Below are 24,071 nucleotides of genomic sequence, written 5' to 3'. Positions count from 1 at the left end.
CATTGTTGGTTTGCATATAAATAGACGTTGAAAGAACTTTCCTGGTACAATGAGAAAGTATGAAACTTCTTTTAGGGATGGATTTCAATTGCACAGATCCATGTCTGCTATTGCTCTGCTTCGATTTATAGAAGAGTAAACATAACCGCCCTAGAACCGATAATTTTATGTAACAGGAAATCGACCCGGCAGGTTATTGCATGTCGGTACATCATTAGTTACGATTTGGTCATTAAGTTTAGTTTTATTTAATCAAAGCCAGTGGATAATTTCCTACTTACCGCAGTCAGCAGCATAACTAAAAGTTTCCTACCATCCTAGATAGGGTAAATCACTACTTGGGCTTATGGACCCGATTCCCGGCTCACTGCACAGAAAAATAAGAATTTATACTGTTTGGAAGCCGTAGGTGTATGATTTATAATGTTTTAAAAGTATCCTATTTATTTCGCACAATACTCAATACTTTTCAACCCTTTATTTCACTGCTAATTGATCCAATTATAGAAAACAAAAATATAGATTCCGAACATTCGCTCTCCGTTGCTACACCACCTGCAAATCGTCACAGATCTCGATACAATCATTGCTTGAAACTGTTAATCACCACACAATAATTCTAAACTTACGCACTTCAATCCTTTCTGTTTGTTCGTTTCACTAGAACTTATATAAATATATTAGAATACATTAAAAAATGTATCCTCAAACCGAACAAAAAATCACCTCGGCATTAGAGTCCTAGAAGAAGAGTAACGTCAAATTCCACGTTTGACAGGTCTCCTGCTCGTTTGGAACGCGCATTTGTATGGAACTGACAGACGATTCTGTTCCAATTCTGTCACTTGACGAAACTGTTATTATAGTCATTGTACTCGGCATAAGAACTTCTAGCCGGACCGTGCTGCCAAAAGGCCAGGAGTCTATTTTAGTATGAAAATAATCCTTCATCGTCAATAGGAAAACTGTCTAATACGTTAACGCTATCATGTTATTTATAATTCTCTCGATTTCAAAAAGTGAAAATAATATAGTTTTGAGTGTTTGGAAGGAATTTGGATGATGAGTATATATCTTTTCAACCAAATAAAAATGATTATAAACAATACCATCTGACATCATGTTGTTGTAGAACGTGCATATTTTTGTTTACGTCGCATTTTCTACCGCCCCGAGAGAGAATGAGAGTAAAATGTTGAGAGATTGAGTGAAATTTTGCTTAGGCCGGGAACTGCTTTCAAGTGTTCCTGAAATGCAATCGCTATGACTGAAATGAGTGCTGCACAACGTTAATTCAAATCAAATAATAGCTTTTTCAAACGATGTTTAGCAAAATTAGTTATTTTTCAAGCTGAGGTGAACCCCATTGCAGTATTGCACGGCCCGCACAATTCAAGAAAAGCTGTTTCCTGTCATAAATATTAATTAAATAGTGCAGTCGTATGCATGTTAGGCCGGGAATGAGGTAAGAAAAAGAAACCCTTTTTTGCCTTTCTCGTACAACAAAGTTGTACCAGAAAGGCTTTCATTTCACTCCCAAAACGTACTTTTTATAGAGCGCTTGTAGACCCATAGTATTATATACCATTCGATTCAGCTCGACAAACTGAGCAAATGTCTGTCTGTCCGTGTGTGTGTCCGTGTGTGTGTGTGTGCGTATGTGTGTGCACATTGAAACATTAGCCAATTTTTCTAGTACTAAACCTGAATCGATTTAGCTACAACAAGTTGCATTCGATGGGGAATGTTTTCTTCTTGTTCACTATTGAGTTTCATAATGATGGCACTTCTCAAAAAATAGTAAATATTCAAAGAGTTATGAGACATCATTATTTCGTAACAAATAAGCTATCGATTTTCTAGGTTATGCTCTCCCAAGACACAATTTATTCGAAACCGGCACACTGACAGCATAGAATACACAGCTTACACGGAAGAAAAAACTTCACAAAGAAACATAGAAACCCATTAATGAGTTAAAAAGTACCTATTTTAAGATTTCATGTATACACTGAAAATTCTCGTTTATTTTTTCAAAATTACCTAAGAAACATATTTTCATGAATGAATTTTAATATTGCGATCAACAGACCAATATGATAGCTTTTGATTGCAGTACACAAATTAATTCATGAATAAAAGGTGACATATTTTCTTATTAAAAGTTAAGCGTCATTTCTGCCATTTCTTTCCCCTATGGGCCGATGTGAGCAGTGAGAAGTGAAAAGTGAGACGTGAGAAGTGCGAAGTGAGGAGTGAAAAGTAAGAAGTAAGAAATGAAAAATGAGAAATGAAAAATCACCAGATGATCCGAAATGAAAACAAAAATGTTTTTAATCTAGACTATTTTTTGAAAAGAGCTGAAATTTTTTTGCTAATATTTTCAAATGGATATAATAGAAAAACGACGCATCCCACAAAAAAGTGTTGTATGGGTGACCATCGCAAAATCAGTCAAACTTTCTAGTGAAAATATCGGAAACAATCCAAATTGAGCCCTACACTGAAAAAAATCAGTTTAAAAATTTTAAAGTCGATTTGCAAAAAAAACGCCTATTTCGATTTGGACGAAATTTTGTCTCAAGATAGGTGATTATGTTCCCTACCAACCGTCCATACATCGCAAGCTGGGCACTTTGAAGGGAAAAAAGTTTTTCTAACAAAAACTTTTTCTTGTCGGAATTATTTTCAGTGTATTTTCATCTGAAATTAAACCAATGAAAGCCATCGTTATAGAACCCCAAGCAAATCTATTTTTATGATACATTGTCTAATTTAGTCACTAAATATAGTTTGTTTTTAAATTAAGAGTAATATTAAGAAGGGGTTTATATCTTCAAAAAAATATTATATTCCATTATAAGCTTCTTTAGTTGCGACCAGTTACGACCAAAACATTGTACTCTGCCTGACTGTACAGGAATACTTAATATGAGTATTTTATGTATACATATGTTAAATCCACCCCTTAAAGACACTGAAAAAATCAATTCCGTCAAGAAAAAGTTTTTGTTAGAAATTTTTTTTCCCTTCAAAGTGCCCAGCTTGCGATGTATGGACGGTTGGTAGGGAACATAATCACCTATCTTGAGACAAAATTTCGTCCAAATCGAAATAGGCGTTTTTTTTTGCAAATCGACTTTTAATTTTTTAGGGTCTGTCTCATTTGGAGAATTAAACTGAAATTAAACTTAAAAGTGACATTTCAATAATTATCAAATAACCCTGCTCGCAGAGCAAGATTACTTTTGACAGATATCGAATCATTTTGCATCGATGTCTTATTGGAATTGCTGGGTAGCACCAGCCATTCTTATGACCGGGTTATTTGCTAATTTTCGAACTGTCATTTTGTGTAGGGTTCAATTTTGAGTTTTTCAAAAAGTTTTATTAGAAAGTTTGACTGATTTTGCGATAGTCACCCATACAACACTTTTTTGTAGGAAGGGTCGTTTTTCGATTATATCCATTTGAAAAAATCAGTAAAAACAAGTTTGACCCGTTTCAAAAGATAGTCTGAATGAAATATGGAAAAACTAAGTATGCACTTTTCTTTTAACTGCACTTCTTAAATATTGACCAATAAATTTACAAAAAGTCAACTTAAACAATCAGAACACTTGCAAGTTCCGAAAAAGTTCTATTTTGGCTTTACGCATTTTATTACATTTCCCGCATAACTTTTCGAAAGGACCTAAGTAAAAATTTTTCATGAATTCTCGCTTAACTTTTCAAAAGGATGTAAGTAATATTTTTTTTCATGAATTAATTTGAATACTGCAATCAATAGCTTTCATGTTGTTCTGTTGATTGCAGTACTCAAATTAATTCATGAAAAAAATGTTACTTAGGTCCTTTTGATAAATTATCTGAAATCTATAGTACAGCAGAAAGTCCGTTGCTGATAAACGTTCATTTCGAACAATACACCGCAGATTGCTGGTTAATTTTTTGACATATACTCTGTCTCGCTCAAACCAACAGCGAATAATCTAGCGACTACTTTAACGAACTATTTAAGGAACAGCTACTTTAACCGACCGTGTCCATTTAGCAAGTACGGTGTTGAACATAATCTGGAGATTAAAATAACACTTTAATAAAGTTTAAAAAAAACTTAGCAAGTAACCGCACAATATTGAGTAAAACAAATTAAGGGTGTAGCATTTCTGCATGCGGTGAATGAATTTCGCACCGTGTATATAACTGACAGCATACGCTAGGAGAAGAATGAATTCTGTCATTTAAAGGAAAAGTAGCATCATGAAAAAAATTCACAGCGAGGTATGGGATGCAGCTCTCAAAATAATTTTCAAAATTAAAAACTGATATTTATTTACAAATAATTTATAGCATGAGGTTAGAATTTTGATTGTCTACATTATACATATATTAATTTGATTTTTAATGACAATGAAGTTTTCTCTTGAAATGATTCCGGAGATGGTACTACTTTTAATGTTTATTGAATTTCTAATCCCGCCCAATAAATCATTTTCAAAATAAACTCTGTTTGTAATTTTTAAAATTATTTTCAATTCCGTTGGCTATACCTTGCCGTGTTAAATTTCAGTGATTCTACTTTTCCTCTGATGACAGCGTTCATCCACTTCTCCTCGCGTATGAATGTTTGTGTTGCTTCTTTCGTGCTTTATTGATGATGCTAACATCTCAAGCAAAGTTTTCCAAAGCTTCAAATGTGGAACACGAAAACTAATGGACGAACACATACGCGCTAGAGATCCGAAGCCGATGACTTCATCCGCTCGCATCAACACAGCTGTAAAAGTTTCATCGTTGGAAATAAAAATCGCATACCTACGTACATGCTTTCTCGTGCGCTCGTTACGTTTGCTGCCATTTTGTTTCATGCTTTGGAAGGAAAGAAGAGGCGTGTCATTAAGGCTAACTGCTTTTTGGTTTGGGTGGTTTGGTTGGTTTGGGTGGAAGAATGGTGTACACTCAAAATAATTCAAACGTCAATGTTACGTGAAAACATACGTGATTTTTTTCCATCACACTTTTCACGTAACAGCTACGTGAACTGTAGGTGACAAATGAACTCATGAACCTCACCATGTCACCGGGGTATCACTTAATAGCTACGTGACTTTTCCGGTGACTTCAATGTTACATTTCGATGGAAGGCAAATGTTGTTTCAGTGAGCTTTATTATAATTTTGTATGATTTTCTAGTGAGCTATAGAAAGTCTATGTTTTCTATTTCCAATGGTAAAATAAGTTTAATAATGCAACATCTTAAGTAATATATTATACGTTATAGCATAAAAATCAAAACATAACTCTGCGTCGTTTTTCCAGCTCTGCCCGAAATGATGCTGGCATTCTGCGTTGATGTCGATTCAACCATCCAATTTTAGGCTCATTGTTATACTATTCAGCTTGGTTCTAATGTCATTGATTTCAGCTTTCTACATAAATATAAGAAACAATAATTATTTCATATATGCTTATTAAAATGACTCACAGTTTAGGTCGCTTGATAAATTTCTGCAGATTTGGCTTGCCATAAAAGAACCACATGTTCTCTCGATTAGCTTCAATAATATATAATATTAAATACAACTAGATTTTCAGAAATAAATTCTCTTGGTTATGAATTTATAATTCCAAAAATACTTTCCAACTTCTATGGCAAACATTTATTACTTATGACAGCAAACAACAACACTTGATGAACTAAGCAGTGAATGAACACTGAACTCAGCTACGTGATTTTCACGTAACAGGCACTGGCAAAGCACAATATTAAGTACTGGATCACATTTAGTTTTTATCCAAGGCTCAATGATTGTTACCTTTTACAGATGAGTTCATGAGAAGGTTCATTCTTTGTGATCTACGTGATTTTCCAGGTAACATTGAAGTGCAGATTATTTTGAGTGTAGTTTGGGCATATGGGTGATTTGAACATAACGTTCGTTTTCATACACCTCCTTATTTCCATATTATGCGGCTTTTTTTCATTTACAGGGTGGCCACCGAACCGGGAAAAACGGGAAAAGCGGGAAAAAGACGGGAAATTGAAGTCACCGGAAAAAAAAGCGGGAAAAAACGGGAATTCAGAACATTAACCGGGAAAAAATTAATTCTTGCCAACTTACATTTAAAATTCTTCAAAATTTTTAATGAAGTTGATATGAACGAGAAAGATTTTCACATTAATATTCCTTAGTCAATCGCATTCTAACTGAGTTATTTGATTTTAGTACATAATGTGTGACTTAGAAAAAATAAGTAGTTTTTTTTTCTAGATCCAACTGTCTCTTGATTATTTTGATTCCAATTTCGAGTAAGCAGCTTTTTGACTGACGTGTGATATTTTGTACGTAAAAGAAAAATGAAGATTATTTCAAATCAATTCATGCGTATACATTTGTTGAAGGATATCCTCAGTTATGGGGTTGAGGGATATCCTATAGTATAGGACCTATACGATTTGTGATAAATTAAATCTGTTAAACATCTGTTAAGCTTTGTGTGATTTGGTGAAACCCCGGCCATATATAATAAATATTATGTTATAAGGAATAAAAGCATAGAATCGAATATCGAAATATTCATTCTTTCGAATATAATGTCCAAGTTTGCCTTTGTACTTCTGTTATTTGTATGTAATTTTCAATTGAAGATGGTAAAGATGGTAAAAATATATATTTTAACACATGTTCAAGAGTTGTTTGGAATTATAATTGAAAATTCTACAAATAATTGAAAATGGTAATTTTTTAATACTTTTTTTTAAATTTTTTTTATTCATATATTTATTTGGTAGGCACTCTGTGTTCTTAACCGCTACTGTGCCGAGATCTACTGTGGTATTCTGCTGTACAGAATCCACACTGAATCTATTTTTAGATTTCGATTTCCATTATTGTTGCCGTTGCCAGTCCATCTCATCGTGAGTCCATTGTGTCTGTTTGTCCATGTCGTGTATCCAATGATCGTTGCATTGTTCGGTTGCCATTTATCCGGGTCGTCAGGCAGCCGTGACGGTGAGTCGCGTTCCCCAAAACGCCTCCGTATGAGCTGCGGATCCGGCGACTGACGAGGGTTTGGTGGAGGGGCTGGGAATCGAACCCATGACCGTTCGCTTGTAAGGCGAACGTGTAGCCAACTATGCTACGGGACCCCCCTAATTTTTTAATACTTCGTGAATATATCTGTAATATTCTGAAGACTAAAATATCCTTAGTTTAGTATTTTTCCTCAACTAACCTAATATTATAGAAGGTTATGTTCGATCACGAACTGCGCTCACCGTCGTAGCTGCTGTTGAAGCCCAACAGTGCAGCGTGTGAGCTGCTATTCATGTGTATTTTTCGTTGTTCTCTGTTCTCGCGCCAATTGCTCGCGTTATGTGCGTAGCAGTTGGCGCGCTGTAAGTCCAATTAGATTTTAAATTTGAATGTTTGTGCACACGTCTCCAATAATTGTAATATATAAAAATAATTGTTTAGCCGTACTAAGAGTCGCCTATAAAAGGCGACTCCACACTTCATGTAAAGTACAGTATCTTAAAAACCGATTCCTCCGAGCAGTCACGCTGCCTCTCGGAGGTAATAAATCAATTAGTGAAAGTAATCAGTCGTTTGTCTTCAGTCGTCGTCTGGATCCTGGAGAAGTGAAACACAACGAAGGGTCGTCCCACCCTGGACGAAACAGGTTATGATGGTGAAAAAGATACTGTAAGACGGTTTTATAATTTGTTACACGGGGAATAATGAATAGGTTCCAAAGCTTAGAACATTTCAATATACTAATATTGAATGGGGACGTTCGAGAGCTGAACATCAAAAAGATGTCGGCTATACTTTAACTATAACTTTATTGCTTTCTGTGAACTTTATGCTCTAAGAAGAAAGAACCCTACAAGACTGGCATGCAATTTCCATTGGCACTGTCAGAAACTAACGAAAGTTGTGCATCCAAGAAAAAAATACGAATGTTTTGCTAAGTTCTAAGAAAACATTAAATCATTGTAATTAGGTGCCAATGTAGAATTACAATTCGATATTGATTAAATGCTGGTTAACACTAACTACATGGTAACGAAGCGCACAATTTCAGTGTGCCTTTTTATAAAAACCACTTTCGCATATATATAACACTTATAACACTTTGTTGGTAATTTCATGTATCTAACTTTAGGCTCAGTTATTGTCGAGAAAGACAGCCACGTGCTCGTACCACCCCCAGTAATAAAATCACCCACCGAGGAGAAAAAGCTGTCTCTAGCTCGATGGGGGAAGTATTTCTGTTTCAAAACTACATCATCCAATAGCGAAGACATAATTATTTCCGGTGGATGCTTCATTTGGTTGTATTTCGCTTTAGTTTTCAAAAAAACTGCTTTTTGCAACATTTTTTCACAAGCCAGGAAATCGACGATTTACTCTCACGCTCTCTTATACATTTTTTTAGCATCCCATCCAGCTGGAGACTGCTTTTTCTCCTCGGTGGGGGATTTATTATTGGGGGTGGTACGAGCACGTGGCTGTCTTTCTCGTCAATGACTGGATGACGGTAATTTAAACCTTAAAGGTTCGTTACCAATTATCAGTTGATTCGATATAAAACTAACCTCCAGTTTGGTCAGAAAATAAAATATCTAGTTAAAGTATAAAAACTCTTAACATGATTTTTTTCAAGTCAAATTAAAACCGGGAAAATTTGACAAAAATTACCGGGAAAAGCGGGAAAAACCGGGAATTTGAAAATCGAATTTCAGTGGCCACCCTGCATTTATATTTAGGGTGGGTGTACCAATTGTCGCCATACATAAGAACAACTATTTTAAAAAAAATAAGTACATAAAAGGCATGTGGGTGGACTTTATATATCAAGCGAAAGATTTTACTTCCTGCTCCTTAGTACAGCTGTGAAAACCACAATAAAATTTGTTATTATCCTCAAAATTGATTAATCCATAATAGGAACGCATGCACCAGTTGTGGCACTATTCTTAATTTTGGTTCCTTATTTGGCAAATCCCATTGTTTTCTTATGGGACTGGCCAAATAGGGACCACTAGTGCCACAACTGGTGCAAAGGACGTCAAAAATTAAGCAAAATCAATTTTTACAATTATGCGTTGCTTGTTTGGGAGGAAATCAAAGGTGTTATCGTATCATATGAATATGCTTTATCGATTTGAACTTGGTTTGCGGTGATTTGATTGGCCATTTGGCATATAAAGCACTAGTGCGACAACTGGTGCTATAGCCACAACTGGTACACCTAGCCTATGTGAATTGTTGGTTTCATTTTCACAAATGTACTTGTACAATTATTACACAAAGGGATGCAAAATCAATGTATGACATACAACTAGTATTATTGAACTTTAATATTACATTGGTGAAAAACACTACGTGGGAATCAGGAAAGTTGGAAACATATCGAATTTTAATCCATATGTATTTTTCAAAACGCGCCGTTGCGCTAATCATTGTATTTACTATCGCTAATCATTGTACTATCGCACGATCGCATATTTGTAACATATGCATTTTTTCCTTTCTCGTACAACAAAGTTGTACCGAAAGGCTATATGATTGCTAAAAAAACTTGATAGAAGGCCCGGAGACCCATAGTGTTATATACCGATCGACTCAGCTCGACAAACTGAGGTGACGTCTGTTTTTTTTGTGTATGTGTGTGTGTATGTGTACAAATTTTGTAGGCACACTTTTTAGAACTTAGAATTATCCGATTTACTCGCAACAAGTTGCATTCGACGGGGAATTGTTTTCGGAATTATTGAAAAATCATTGTTTTTCCCCAAAGGTCCCCCTTGAAAATTCAAAGAACAATTTTTTTTGAATGGTGGCAAGGCAAAAATATTAAAAATGATCGAAAAAATGTGATCTATTCCCCCAAAGAGCTTTTTTGACCTTTCTAATGTGATTTTTTCAATATATTTTATCATGCACGAGAAAGGCATCATCACTGCTAGGTGGATTAATCTGGGTTTTTATTATATGGAAATGCTAATATCATCTTCCAAACTTAGACGTACATGTTTATGATAGAATTAGAGGCGGAAGTATATAATTGATAGTTCCCGTTAGGATACGGCAGGCATGAAGAATGTTTTTATAGAAGTCGATTTGAAAGCGAGCGGAGGGCAATATTTGTGAAGGTATATATGTATCTCACGACCTTCCTTCTGCCAAACTCCCGTATGAAGGGGAGGGAAGAATATCAGTGTGGAAGCTGATATATCTCCACTGGCAAAAAGAAGGTGGTTTGATTTGCTCATATGCCATCGCGTGCGGAAGGGTTTTTCTATCGACGAATACTGTCTCTAAATTTCTAATATGACATCAGCTAGATGCCCAACAAACATTGACAACGAATAAATCGCTTATACTGCCAAAAATAGGCTTATTCGGTAAAAAACTAGCATATTCAGCATAAATTGTTTGTTGGGTGCTGAATAGGATTTTTATTGCACAGTTCTGTTTTTCTCCATGCGTCCGTCTCGTCGCAACCAACTTAGGTGCCTCGGAGAGAACAAAGCAGAGAAAGCACTGCTGCTGTACCGTCGACCAATAACACAAAACCCAAAACAATTGTGGATCCGCTAAAACTCTTCGAATCGACCACTAGAAAACTTTTTGTTTGACAAAATTCCGTTTAAATTGATGAAAAATCAATATTTTTCATTAAAAAATTGCTTCCTTTGAGCCTATTATTGCAGTAGTGCTAAGGTCCTATTGTTGTGGTATCGCTCTCCATAAGAAATACAAGCAATACCGCAACATTTGAAATGACCTTCAAAAAATATCGCAACGATAGGCAACTGCTCCTATTATTGCGATAGTTTGTTTTTATTGTGATAAAAACAAAACAACATAAGTTTAGCACAATTGACATAATATTTACGAAACTAGAGTTAAAGATCATTCTATTTAACTACTGCAATGTGAAAAAAGATAAACAGTTCATTTTTAAAGAATTTTCAAAAAATAATTTTGTTGTGACGCGACGCTTAACCCCTCCATAATAAGTCGTTTTACCCTATATCCCTTGTTGTTTATTCAAATCGTTTACAATTAGACACGACTATAGTCGATCAGAATGCCTGTCAAACTGATGCAGTTGTGCTAGTTTATCTTTTTATTAAAAAAAAAACTTCAAAAAATCGAAAACGTACTCTTATCCAACGCACACTCTTGCCCCACTATACTCTATTGGTTGCCAGTCGGTGGTGATGGACGAGTCTTGTGGGTGGTGCCGGTATTTTTTTGTGCGCTGGAGGTGCAATGGAAATGTAAGAAAAGAGCCGTCGTTGTCACATAGTACTCATAGTTTAATAGTCACCTCCGGCTAAATTGTTGGCTAGGGTATTAGGGGCAGTGGTGCAATTTATCAACAATGCCTGCTGAGTGTGATTCTTTTGTTTTGTATTTTTCTCTGCTCCTCTTTGCCTATGACGGTGCCTTTCAGTCAGAACGACGAAGCAGGAGTAGCTTAGCAAACTCGGTTTGCCAACAGCGGGCTGAAGCTGATGATCATTCGGCACAAATTTTTTGTCATTGTCTTTCAAGTGATAGTATTCACCCATGCATTTATATAGGGCCGTCGCATTCACACAGCAGCGAGTGAACTGAATAGACTGCCAGTGCAGGCTGCGTGTGCAATACGCTAGGAGAAGAATGAATTCTGTCATTGAAAGGAAAAGTAGCATCATGAAAAAAAAATTCACAGCGAGGTATGGGATGCAGCTCTCAAAATAATTTTCAAAATTAAAAACTGATATTTATTTACAAATAATTTATAGCATGAGGTTAGAATTTTGATTGTCTACATTATACATATATTAATTTGATTTTTAATGACAATGAAGTTTTCTCTTGAAATGATTCCGGAGATGGTACTACTTTTAATGTTTATTGAATTTCTAATCCCGCCCAATAAATCATTTTCAAAATAAACTCTGTTTGTAATTTTTAAAATTATTTTCAATTCCGTTGGCTATACCTTGCCGTGTTAAATTTCAGTGATTCTACTTTTCCTCTGATGACAGCGTTCATCCACTTCTCCTCGCGTATGAGAAGAGAGGTCTTTTGTTTACTTTATCTTTGATTGTTGCTGCTAAACATTTTCAGTTTTCACTGCTAGGAAGTGAGTGTGAAGAGGGAATGGTATCAATATCCAACAAATTTCAGTCACTGAGATTGAGAATTCGCACCACTGATTAGGGGTATTAGCTTTAGTAAGTCAGGTGTGGTGTAGTGAGCCCAACTAATACAAATTAACAATGATGCAAATTCATTTTATTTTATATATTTTTCAAATATTCTACCGATCTTTTCTGTCACAATCAACTAGTTCAGGCCAGTTGCATATTTGATTTAGTAGGTCAAAAACCAACCCACTAGGGCAGGATAAATGGAAAATGTTTCCGTTTGAACAAACGAAGAATTTTTGGCATGATTCCGGATCAGAGTAAAAACCATCCTCCGCACATTTGCCTGGTACCGATGTTGTTGTGGAAGTTGTTGTTACGGTTGTCGGTGGTTGTAAGCCGTTGTGCAAGGCGGAATATATTGTATTCATCAATATATTATTTTTTACGTGACAAACGCCAAGAAAATCGTCAGACTCCAATGACCACACCATGGCCCCTCCAAGATCCATTTGTAAAATATAGTCCATCTATAAGAATGAAAAATGTTGCTCATATTCCAGAAGATAATGGAATGGATATTCACCTTCAATTGAATTGTTGTGGGATCATCAAACCCTAGCCATTGATTACCATTCACAGCGTAAATTCCCCGTTGTTCAACACTTTGATAAACATCCCAATGTTCAGTCTGAAGTTTTTCACAGAATTCATTGTATCCCATTACTCCTGGTTCCCTGGAGTAGGGTCCAGCGATTCCAGGGCCGTTGACTGGTGCTCCTACAGAATTTTCAACCGCATTAGCTAGTGTGAATGAACGCCCATATAGTGGAACCCCCAAAATAAGCTTTTCCTTCGGTGCTCCATGCGATAGCCAATAGTGGATGCTGGCATTCACGTTCAGTTGCTTTTCCAAATTGGATACATCAGACGGTCCTTCGTAGAGAGGCGCATTCAATCCGGTGTAGATATCCCATGCACCATGCATATCATAGGTCATTAAATTGATGAAATGTAACGCGGCAGCAACACGCGGAATGTCGTAAGAGATGCCTGCAGAATATTCGACGGATCCAACTGCCGCACTCAGTATCAAGCCTTGGCGATCAAATCTGTAATAATATTTGATAAATCGATTAAATCCTGTAAACGTAAGGCGCGAGGGGTATCCAAGCAGGAGCGACCGCTTAGCGACGACCTCGATAACAGAAGTTGGTATGAACTTGCTTTGCATAAGAGGTAAAATACCAACAAATTATAAAAAAAATTAACATGTAAAATACTCCAGACATACCATGATTAGATATTTAAATACTAAACGAATAATAGTTTGGTATTGTAATAACAGAGTGTGTTATGCCTGATTTTTTATTTGTATATGATTGTTTGGTATTACTCCTTTGGTATTTTACCGCTTATGCATGGCAAGTTGCATAACAGAATCAGGTATTATTGAGTTATTTTTTACTACTCGGACAGACATAAACTTTGCATATCCCTGGCGTTTCTGGCGAATTCGATATTTCTTTAATTAAAAGAACCGGAAAGATCTTTAGATAATAACTTATTTAAGAGGTGAGCCAGTCCAGGGTTACAAAAAAAGCTTATAACTGGAAGCTTAGATTGGGCTTTTCCTCATTGGCGTAACTAGCCTCGATGCCTAAGGGAGGCTCTAGCCCCTTAATCTATTTTCTCTATTTTGAGCTTCTTTTCAAACAAATCTCGAACATTTTACCACCTCATTAAGTTATCTTAGGGCCAATTTCTTCACCTCCGCTTAACTCTTAAGCGGTGCTTACTCATACGCTTAAACATAGCTTAAGGCCTAAGCGGAGGTGAAGAAATCGACCTTTAGTAATAATATGATAAATCCGGTCCACCCACCTAAAGCGAATCAATCACACTCATTCATATTCCCTTTTCTCAAGCACGTGCTTTCTGCCATAGCCCACAGTATCGAAGTGTGTTGAGCTGCCGATGATTGCTACAACGACTCAAATTGATGGAGTACGGCTATTGCATCTGAGTGTAGTAGCGGTCGGTTTTGTCCCACACGCTTCCGGGACAATATGTGATGGACCGCCGTCAGGTTCCCACTGAGGCAGTGGATATATTTGCATATTTCTATAAATATTCTATCTATCTGAAATGAAAAAAAATAGAAGAATACCGAAGGGAATATGGTAGGGAAGAATTCCTCTCGGATTCGGATGAGAATTCTTTTCGAACGCTGATGGGAATTATGGAGATTAACATGCTGCTAGGCAAGCGGAAGTCTGCTGATAAACTGTCACTACAGTCCGTTGGTTGACTACGTGTTTTTGATTGCTGATTGCATAGAAATCTCAAATGATAGCCGATTGCAACAATTTGATTTTCTGTTTATAAGTGGGTATAGACACTTAATATATTTGTTACATTTGGCTTGAAGGCCTTCAATGTGATTTTTAAAAGTTAATTTTTGATCTAGCAGAAGTCCCAAATATTTAGCTTCGCTAGACCAATTAATTGGAACCCATTCATAGTGACAATATGTCTGCTAGAAGGTTTCAAATAAGAAGCTCTCGGCTTATGTGGGAAAATTATAAGCTGAGTTTTGGAAGCATTCGAGGAAATTTTCCATTTTTGCAAATAAGTGGTGAAAATATCCAAACTTTTTTGCAATCTACTACAAATGACACGAAGGCTTCGCCCTTCGTGTCATCTGCAAACAAAGATTTTTGACACCCTGGTGGTAAATCAGGTAAATCAGAAGTAAAAATTGTATACAATATAGGACTCAGTATGCTGCCTTGGGGAACACCAGCTCTTACAGGTAATCTATCAGATTTAGAATTCTGATAGTTTACCTGCAGTGAGCGATGAGCAAACTGATTGGGCGATAACTAGAAGCCTCTGTTGGGTTTTTGTCCGGCTTTAAAATTGCAACAACTTTGGCGTTTTCCATTTATCTGGGAAGTATGCCAATTGAAAACATTTGTTAAATAAATTAACCAGGAAGCTCTCAGGAAGTTTTCTGATAAGTATGTAGAAAATACCACACGGTGCCCCCAGACGCAAATATTATCGCACTTTCATGAACCTCCGTGGTTTTCTCATGAAAAGAAAGCTTAGAGCACCAGGAAAAGGATACGGGGTGTTTTAAAATCTTTCATCGGTGAAATTTTGAATACGCCCTATTTTAAAATTGTGTGGTTTTTCCCATATACATACATGCTAGCTGCAAAACAGAAATATAAAGTGCTTTCCTTTTCAATAGTAATTGAATCAAGTATTGTTAAAATGTCGGTAGCAATACGAAACCTTCCAAATAGATAAATGGTCTTCGACATTCGGGTAATGTGTCCAGCCCAAGAAGGTCTGTTATACATTAATAATGGTCGAACGTTAAATCTGATGGAACAACAGTGCTGAAAGCATAAGTTTTTGCTCTTAATTGCATAGTTTACTCTCCAGATTAGACAATCCAATGTTTTCATGGTAATAAACTCATATGTCAGGACATGTTATAATATTAAGTAAGTGATATGTTCCCATTAGTCATGAAAATCGATCACGATAATAGGTATTGTATGAATAAGTGTTACAAATTTCCTTTCCAAACACAGAACGCAAACTAAGTTGCAGCGTTTTTCGTGATCGATCTTCATGTGTGAACGTATGACGTGATCCGACAAACCTGCCACCGTACGGGGAACGCTGTCGTTTATTAGCATCGAACCACTAGAGGTAGGGCGGATCGCTGCTCAAGGTACGTTTGCTGGACCTCTTCGCCAACGCCTATTTTTGTATCTAGAACCATAGATCAGCAACTATGCACTATACGAGCCACCTGCTCTGAGCGTGCTTACAGCGGCACAATAGGGGTTAACTTTTTGAAATCAGTATGGCGAAAGGCATCTAAATTTGGATTTCTCAAAATGAAGCCTCTTCATCGAAAACATATTTGGTGGGCGTAGTAGCGGACACCTTCCTACATAACCGATGCCAAATAGTTTGTTTATGAAAAGTTCCTAGTTTTGAGAAAACCCGCGTTAGATGTCTATCGCGCATATACGATAGCGCCCGGATGGTAGAACACCAGCCACTGCCAAAAATTCATTCGATCTATCAGTCACTTCAACGAATTCTTCGACATGTTTGACTTTAACTTATCAGTTGACGTGTTTCGTCATCGGTTACTAGACTTTTTCCGTACCGCTGGCCGCAACCAAAACTAATTAAAGTTATATTCATTTAGACATTTGTTGTCAGTTGGATAATTTTTATAAATAAACAAATAAACAAATATCACTTACCAAATATTATAACATGTCCTGACATATGGGTTTATTACCATGAAAACATTGGATTGTCTAATCTGGAAAGTAAACTGTACAATTAAGAGCGAAAAATTACGCTTTCAGCACTGTTGTTCGAACAGATTTAAAGTTCGACCATTATTAATGTATGACAGACCTACGTGGGCTGGACACATTACCCGAATGTCGAAGAATATTCATCTGTTTGGAAGATTTCGTAATGCTACCGGCATTTTAACAATACTTGATTCAATTACTATTGAAAAGGAAAGCACTATATATTTCTGTTTTGCAGCTAACATGTATGTATATGGTAAAAACCACACAATTTTAAAATAGGGCGTATTCAAAATTTTACCGATGAAAGATTTTAAAACACCCCGTATCCTTTGCTCCAAGCTTTCTTTTCATGAGAAAACCACGGAGGTTCATGAAAGTGCGATAATATTCGCGTCTGGGGGCACCGTGTACCATCATCACCCCGGGCTTTCATAATTTTTAATTTTCTAGTAATAGATCTCACTTCATCCAAATTAGTTCCCAACGAAGGGTCAAAAACATTATCTTGATTGAGAATGTCTTAGAAGCTTCGTGTAACCTGATCCTCAATTGGACTAGTGAGACGATGCTGGGTCATTAGGCCGAAGGTCATTAGGCCGAAGGCCATTAGGCCGAATGGCCATTAGGCCGAACGGTCGTTAGGCCGAATGGCCATTAGGCCGAATGAGAACTGGGGAGGGAGAAATGAGTTGTGCGAAGTGATGAAATAGGAAGGAAGGAAGAAGGAAAAAGGAAGATGGAAGAAGGAAGATGGAAGAAGAAAGAAAGAATAAGAATGAAGGAAGATGGGAAAAAGAAAGAAGAAAGAAGAAGGAAGAAGACAGAAAAAGAGAGGTGAAAGAAGGTGCAAAGAGAGAAGAAGAAAAAAGCAAGAAGGAAGAAGGAGAAAGAAAGAAGGAAGGAGGAAGAAACAAGAAGGAAGAAGGAAAAAGATAGTAGGAAGATGAATGAAGGAAGAAGGAAAAAGGAAGAAGGGAGAAGGAAGATGGAAGAAGGAAGAAGGAAGAAGAAAAAAGGAAGAAGGAGGAAGGAGGAGAAAGGAAGAAGCAAGAAAGAATAAAGTAGGAAGATGAATGAAGGAAGAAGGAAAAAGGAAAAAGGAAGATGGAAGAAGGAAGAAGGGAGAAGAAAAAAGGAAGAAGGAAGAAGAAAGAAAGAAGAAAGAAGAAGGAAGAAGGAAGAAGAGAAGAAGGAAGAAGGAAGACGGAAAAAAGATGAAGGGAGAAGGAAGAAGGAAGATAGAAGAAGGAAGAAAGAAGAAGGAAAAAGGAAGAAGGAAGAAGGAAAATGAAAGAAGGAAGAAGGAAGAAGGAAGAAGGAAAAAAGGAAGAAGGAAGTTGGAAGTAGGAAGAAGGAAGAAAGAAGGAAGAAGGAAAAAGGTGGAAGGACGAAGATAGAAAAAAGAAAGAAGAAGGAAGAAGGAATAAAGAATAAGGAAGAACGAAGAATTTAAAAGGGAGAAAAAAGCGAAGAAGGAAGAAGGAATAATTTAAAAGGGAGAAAAAAGCGAAGAAGAAAAAATGAAGAAGAAAGAAGGAATAATTGAGAAGGAAAAAAAGAAAATGAAGAAGGAAGAAGGAAAAGGGAAGAAGGAAGAAAGAAAAAGAAAGAAGAATAAAAAAAGACGGAGAAAATAAAGAAAGAAGAAAGAAGAAGGAAACAAGAAGAAGAAAGTAGAAAGAAGAAGCGTTGAGTAAAGAAGAAAAAAGAAGAAAGAAGGAAGGAGGAAGAAGAAAGAAGGAAGAACCAAGAAAGAAGAAGAATGAAGGAAGAAAGAAGGAAAGGGAATGCAGAAAGAAGAAGAAATAAGGGAGAAGAAATAAGTGGCATAGAAGAAGGAAATAGGAAGAAGCAAGAAGGAAGAGCGAAAAAAAAGAAAGAAGAAGGAAAAAGAAGACAGCACTTCTCGTTTTTCCATTTTTGCTTCTTTTTGCTAATTCGGCCTAATGACCTTCGGCCAAATGGCCTTCGGCCTAACGGTCTTCGGCCTAATGGCCTGACACCTAGTGAGACCTAGACTAAAATTATGGGCACTCTCGAACTGCTGAGCAAGTTTTTGAGCCTTTCCGCCATTTGTTAATAACATTTTATTTCCTTCTTTAAGCACTGGAATTGGCTTTCGAGATTTTTTTTAAAGAATTTTCGTTAATTTCCAGAAGGGTTTCGTACTGGAACCCAATTTCGAGTCATTATTCTCAAAATTGGTATTTCTCAGAATAGCGAAACGTTTTTAATTTCATTTTGCAAATCTCGCCAAATAACTTTCAACGCGGGATCGCGAGTTCTTTGGTATTGCCTTCGCCTCACATTTTTAAGACGGATCAGTAGCTGAAGATCGTCGTCAATAATAATGGAGTTGAATTTAATTTCACATTTAGGAATTGCAATGCCTCTGGCTTCGACAATTAAATTTGTCAAAGATACGAGAGAATTATCAATATCACTTTTGGTATCGAGAGGAATATCAACATCAAAATTTCTATCGATATATGTTTTATATAAATCCCAATCAGCTTTATGATAATTAAAAGTAGAGCTGATTGGATTGTTAATGGCTTCCTGTGAGATATCAAATGTCACAGGAAGGTGATCAGAGTCAAAGTCAGCATGAGTTACCATGGTAATTGCAATTGGCCACACAGCTGACTTGAATCAGTTAAAACCAAATCAATTGTCGAAGGAGTGGAGTGGATGAAAAACAAGTTGGGCCATTGGGATATTGAATAGTACAATACAAGGATGTTATCGATCATTTAGTAATTTGCGTTCGATCATTTAGTAGTTTGTAAATAACTCATTCCAAAAGCTGAATTTCAAAATGTGTTGTATGGTGGACTTCTAGTGCAAAGGTTTTTCTACAAGTCTGCCAAATAGTTGGTTGTTTGAATTCCACTAGTAACGGAGTTATAGCTATAGTTTCAGTAACTTGGACTAAATGATAACAAAATTCCAATCATTTAGTTTAGGTTACTGCAACTAGCGCTATAAATCCGTTATTAGTATAATATTCAGCAGAACAATCTCCAAATAAAATTTTGCCATTGGAATTGTTTTGAGCATTATTCCATGAACGGTGTTTGGCAATGATGTCACCAATTACGAAGAATTTAGATTTGTTGCGATATTGATTTCAAACGAAGAATAGAATTATGTTTGATACGTCTATTAATGACAATGGCGACCCCACCACAGGCGCTGTCAAGACGATCATTTCGGTAAATAAAATAATTTGGATCTCTTTTGGTGAAAAGACCAGGTTTTAAATATGTTTCAATGTGCACATTATGAACTGAGAGAAAGTTGAATAATTCATCTTCCTTACCCTTCAAAGAGCGGGCATTCCATTTTAAAATTTTCAAAGAATTATTTGGATCCATTAAAACGAAGTCCAATAACAATTCTTTGAGTAAATTTGATACCAACCTGAACAGCTTCAGTTTTGGCATTTGCTTTGAACATTGCATCAATCATGTGATGCAATTGTTCATGTAGAAAATCAAAGTCGGAAGCAGACATGCTACCTGAGTCGTCAGAACGAACTTTATTTTCCGTTGAAGAATGGGTATGAACATCATTCATCGTCGGTAAACTTTCGGAAATGAAATTTTGCCTGCCTGCAGCGATGCTTGCATAGGTGGGCATGTTTGAAAAATTAGAATTCGACGAACTACTCGTTACCCGGTGAGAGGTAGGAGCAAAATTTGTTCGTTGATTGTGGTGGGTATAAATTGCTCGAACGGCAAATGATTGCGGATTTTGAGCGTTTGAAATATGTTTACCCGGCGAATCTGGGATCCTATTAGAATTTCCCGTCATCAATTTTGCAGGGGAATTCAAAATTTTCTTGCGTGAAGGGCATTCCCAGAAATTGGATTTATGATTGCCCCCACAATTGGCACATTTAAATTTAATGGAATCTTCTCTCACAGGACAGGCGTCCTTGGCGTGAGAGGTTCCACCACAAATCATGCATTTAGCATCCATGTGGCAATGTTCCGTGACCCCACTTTTGGCACTTACGGCACGGAGTGGGGTTTTGGAAATTCCCCCCAGACATGCGGAAATGTTCCCATGTAACACAGACATGGGACATAATACAGGCCTTTTCCAAACTTTTTATATTATTTAGTTCTCTTTTGTTAAATTGGAACGTGACCTTCTATGAGGTTTCTTCCCAGAACGCTGTCCTTGCAGGATTACCACCGCTTGTGGGAATTTTACTTCCGCAAACGGGTCCAACGTAAAACGAAGGCATGGGTCCTTGCAAAGACGGGATCAGTGGGTACAAATAGCGCTGAGAAGCACTGTTGAAATTAAAATAGCTTCGGGTAGTGTAAAAACTTCCTTCCGCAAAGAGAGAAAAGAGCCGCACAGCACGAAAGCATGATGCAGTCTGACCCTAATCTCCCCTTATTTACGCCAATGCTTTTCCTATTTGTTATGATGAATCAATGATTCACAATATGTAATAATCCTATTTTTTTCAACTCCAGCTTAGAGTTGCTTATCATTAGATTATTTGTCACAGGATCTACTTATTCTTATTTCTTTTGAATTGAAACCTTTAAAATGCGAACAGGTTGCGAATGAATTATAGTATTTTAAGAAGAATATTTAATAATTATACCTGAAAGTTTTTTGTTTGAAAAAAAAAACACATAGGGGGAATGACGGCTTTGGCAGGTTTTGTTTTATTATTGTCAGGGTTTTTTTTATGTCTGATTATTCTCAAATTTGGCCTAAACATTTTTTGCATATCAATGAATATTGTGGCCAAATTTCATAAAATTTGTTCGACAAAAACCCCCCTGACAATAATAGAACAAAACCTGCCAAAGCCGTCTTTTCCCCTAATTTAATGCATTTATTTTCCTTCATCTATGTTTAAATTCTTCTTCTTAAATGTCTCTACATTCCAACTGGAACTTGGCCTGCTTTACAACTTAGTATTCTATTAGCATTTCCTCAGTAATTAATTGAAAGGCTTTCTATGCCCGCCATTACATGAGTATGTATCTTGTGTGGCAAGTACAATGGATACACTATGCCCAGGGTGTCGAGAAAGTTTCCAACCCGAAAACATCCTAGACCGGACCGAGAATCGAACTCGCCATCTCCGGATTGGCAATCCTACGCCTTTGCTCGCAAGGAGACCTGAGACCTGAGGAGAGGAGACCCCATATGTTTAAATTCTATTGATTTTAATATTGTTTATCCAAACCTTCTAAAGTAAGGCGAAACATGACAGTTGTTTGCATTTTTTGTTCAATTTCAATTTTTGTACAAAGTTTACATCATGAGGATCTGTTATTCCATGCAGCTAAAAGATTTATTAATAGCTTTGTTTTGTACTATGTACATAAGATGGTGAAAAAAAAAAACTCAGCATTGGGGGATCTCCCCCTACAATTTTTGACGCGAAAGGTCAATTGACGTGTATAAATAATAATTTTCCCCAAATTCATAATAAACGCTTTTGGAAGCGAAATATTTTTTTCTCAAATTAGTGATACGATACGGTTCTATCATTAAAAACTCATGTATGATGCATTTCATTAATTTCGCAAACGAGTTTGCTCAAGGCGGGAAAGCTCGATGATTGAACTTTGTGAATAATTTAACCAACACTGATCTTTTTTGTTGCTGGCTGCAATCCATGTATTGCACGAAGAATTTTCTTCTCGAGTAGAAACAATAAATAAATAATCACATAATAGTTGGAACTGTTAATTTATTAGCTTATAGGTTGTATCAACATCGTCAAGTGCTCGTATCATGGTAATATTTGCTTCCCAAAACCATCAAGTGTGGAGGAGGTTTTTTAGACTTGAAAGTGTATTACAAAACCGATGGTCCTGAACTGAAACGCATATCAGGTTCTAATGATTGCAAGAAAACTAGGCCAACATGATTATTTAGAGGTTCACAGGAGGTTGTGGAAACTGAGGGTCTGCATGGGAGGTTTTGATATTAAGTTTTGAAAAACGCATTAAAATTATAATACAACCTCAATTGTTACTTGTGGTGTTACCAAACATTTTTTTCTTCGAAAATATCAACGACCCCAACTGGGTTAGAAAGCAGGCTTAGGGAAAGGAGGGGAAATATGCCCTAGCTAAGCAAAAACTGCTTTAATGTCGTAGCCTTTAACGATTTTCATGGGTATTTTAACCTCATGCAACAGTGAGCACAGCATTTTGGTATGGACAGTGCGTGGAGACGCGTAGTACATTGTAGGTTAGTCCCCCTAAGGCGTTTTGCCTCGCTGAAATATTTAATGTTTTATCAAAATATGAAAAATTTCAGCTTTTCTAACCTTGCTATCTTCTTAGCATTTTGGAGCCTCTTCAAGCACCTTCTTCTTCTCTCTAATCGAAATCGTTCATAATGACAGTTTCAGTGTGTGTGTCCCGGTGACTATGATCATATGACCAAGTCAAGCACCGACATCGTCTATTCTTAATCTTCAATTACTTTCCAGCTGTTCTGGTCAAGTTTTAAGCTGATTGTGTACTACAATGTGTATTCATACTCACTCTCGCCGCATCTCTTCTAGCCATTTTGCATGATTTTCTCTGTCATTGATTACATCTCCATCGCGCTGCGCAGGATACTCCCAGTCGAGGTCAATGCCATCAAAATTATGTGTTCGGCAAAATTGTACGCTTTCTGTGATAAACCTTTGCCTCAAAGTTGGACTTGCAGCTACAATCGAAAACTTTTTCGACCCCTCATTCCAACCTCCAACAGCTGCCAATGTCTTCAAAGTTGGATTCGTATGCTTCAGGCTGTTGAAGCGCTTTATATGCCCTCGACCCCAATTGTCTTCTAAATCCAAGTACGGATCAATGATTCTAATGGATCCATCGGTGTTGATGCCAAAGAACGAATAGATAATATGAGTACACAGAAAAGGATCAATGTGATCGATGTCGAAACGTCCACGTCCTGGCCGATATGCTGCCCATGTTCCGACGTAGCACACGATTTTTTCTAGAAGTATTTGAAAATAATTCCATGTAGCACTTTCACTATCACTTCATTGTTCTTACTCTCCGCACAGATATATGGCGCAACTGAAACAAAAACTACCAGTATCAAATAAAATACGTTACGGTTCATAATGAGTTCTTTATGATGTAGTAAAACGTAGTACTTGCACTCTTCATCAAAAATGAATGAAAGTGTTTTCAGTTTACCCTTCAAGTGAGGCTTTTATAGATCATCAACTAGCATGTGAGGCGGATCATGGGCTCATTTAAGGTTTCAAATCGATATCTCTCTTGCACGTTAGCTAACGCATATACATATACTTCAATTTAATTCTTTGCCAATGAAACATACTATCATACGAGTATTCAGCCATATAATTGTGAATCAGTTTCTAAAATGCCACTCAACTTCTTATCAGTATTAAGTACCATTCAGGTATAGCTTTGACTTATATAAGGCCATGAATTAAGGTTTCTTCGTTCGTGGATGCCTGTTGCGTGGAGGATGCCCATATGATATTTTTCCAAAGCAGGACAATTCACCCAAATCGTAGCGAAAAG

General features: G+C 36.7%; 1 protein-coding gene across 1 annotated transcript; it reads right to left on the bottom strand.

Annotated features, from left to right (window-relative positions):
• Window positions 1-12,299: 12,299 nt before the first annotated feature.
• On the bottom strand, window positions 12,300-23,728 carry LOC134211569 (chitinase-3-like protein 1). The gene is made up of 4 exons (XM_062688554.1): window positions 23,571-23,728; window positions 23,055-23,511; window positions 12,744-13,269; window positions 12,300-12,687 (listed from the first exon to the last, which is right to left on the bottom strand). Exons 1-4 carry the CDS (start codon window positions 23,638-23,640, stop codon window positions 12,331-12,333), a joined length of 1,410 nt encoding a protein of 469 aa, XP_062544538.1. The 5' UTR covers window positions 23,641-23,728; the 3' UTR covers window positions 12,300-12,330.
• Between the last annotated feature and the right edge of the window lie 343 nt (window positions 23,729-24,071).

This window comes from Armigeres subalbatus, chromosome 2 (genome assembly GCF_024139115.2).
Source record: "Armigeres subalbatus isolate Guangzhou_Male chromosome 2, GZ_Asu_2, whole genome shotgun sequence".
Classification (NCBI taxonomy): Eukaryota; Metazoa; Arthropoda; class Insecta; order Diptera; family Culicidae; genus Armigeres; species Armigeres subalbatus.
The sequence above is the reverse complement of the archived record's forward strand: the minus strand, read 5'-3'. Positions and strand labels throughout refer to the sequence as shown.

Bases quoted from the DNA above. Each gene is read 5' to 3' on its own strand.
- LOC134211569 (XM_062688554.1), bottom strand. From the start codon at position 23,640: ATGAACCGTAACGTATTTTATTTGATACTGGTAGTTTTTGTTTCAGTT. The intron at 13,270-23,054 runs GTGAGTATGAAT...ATATTATTACAG, and splicing joins CTAGAAGAGATGCGGCGAGA to ATTTGATCGCCAAGGCTTGA. The intron at 12,688-12,743 runs GTGAATATCCAT...TCATTCTTATAG, and splicing joins CCACAACAATTCAATTGAAG to ATGGACTATATTTTACAAAT.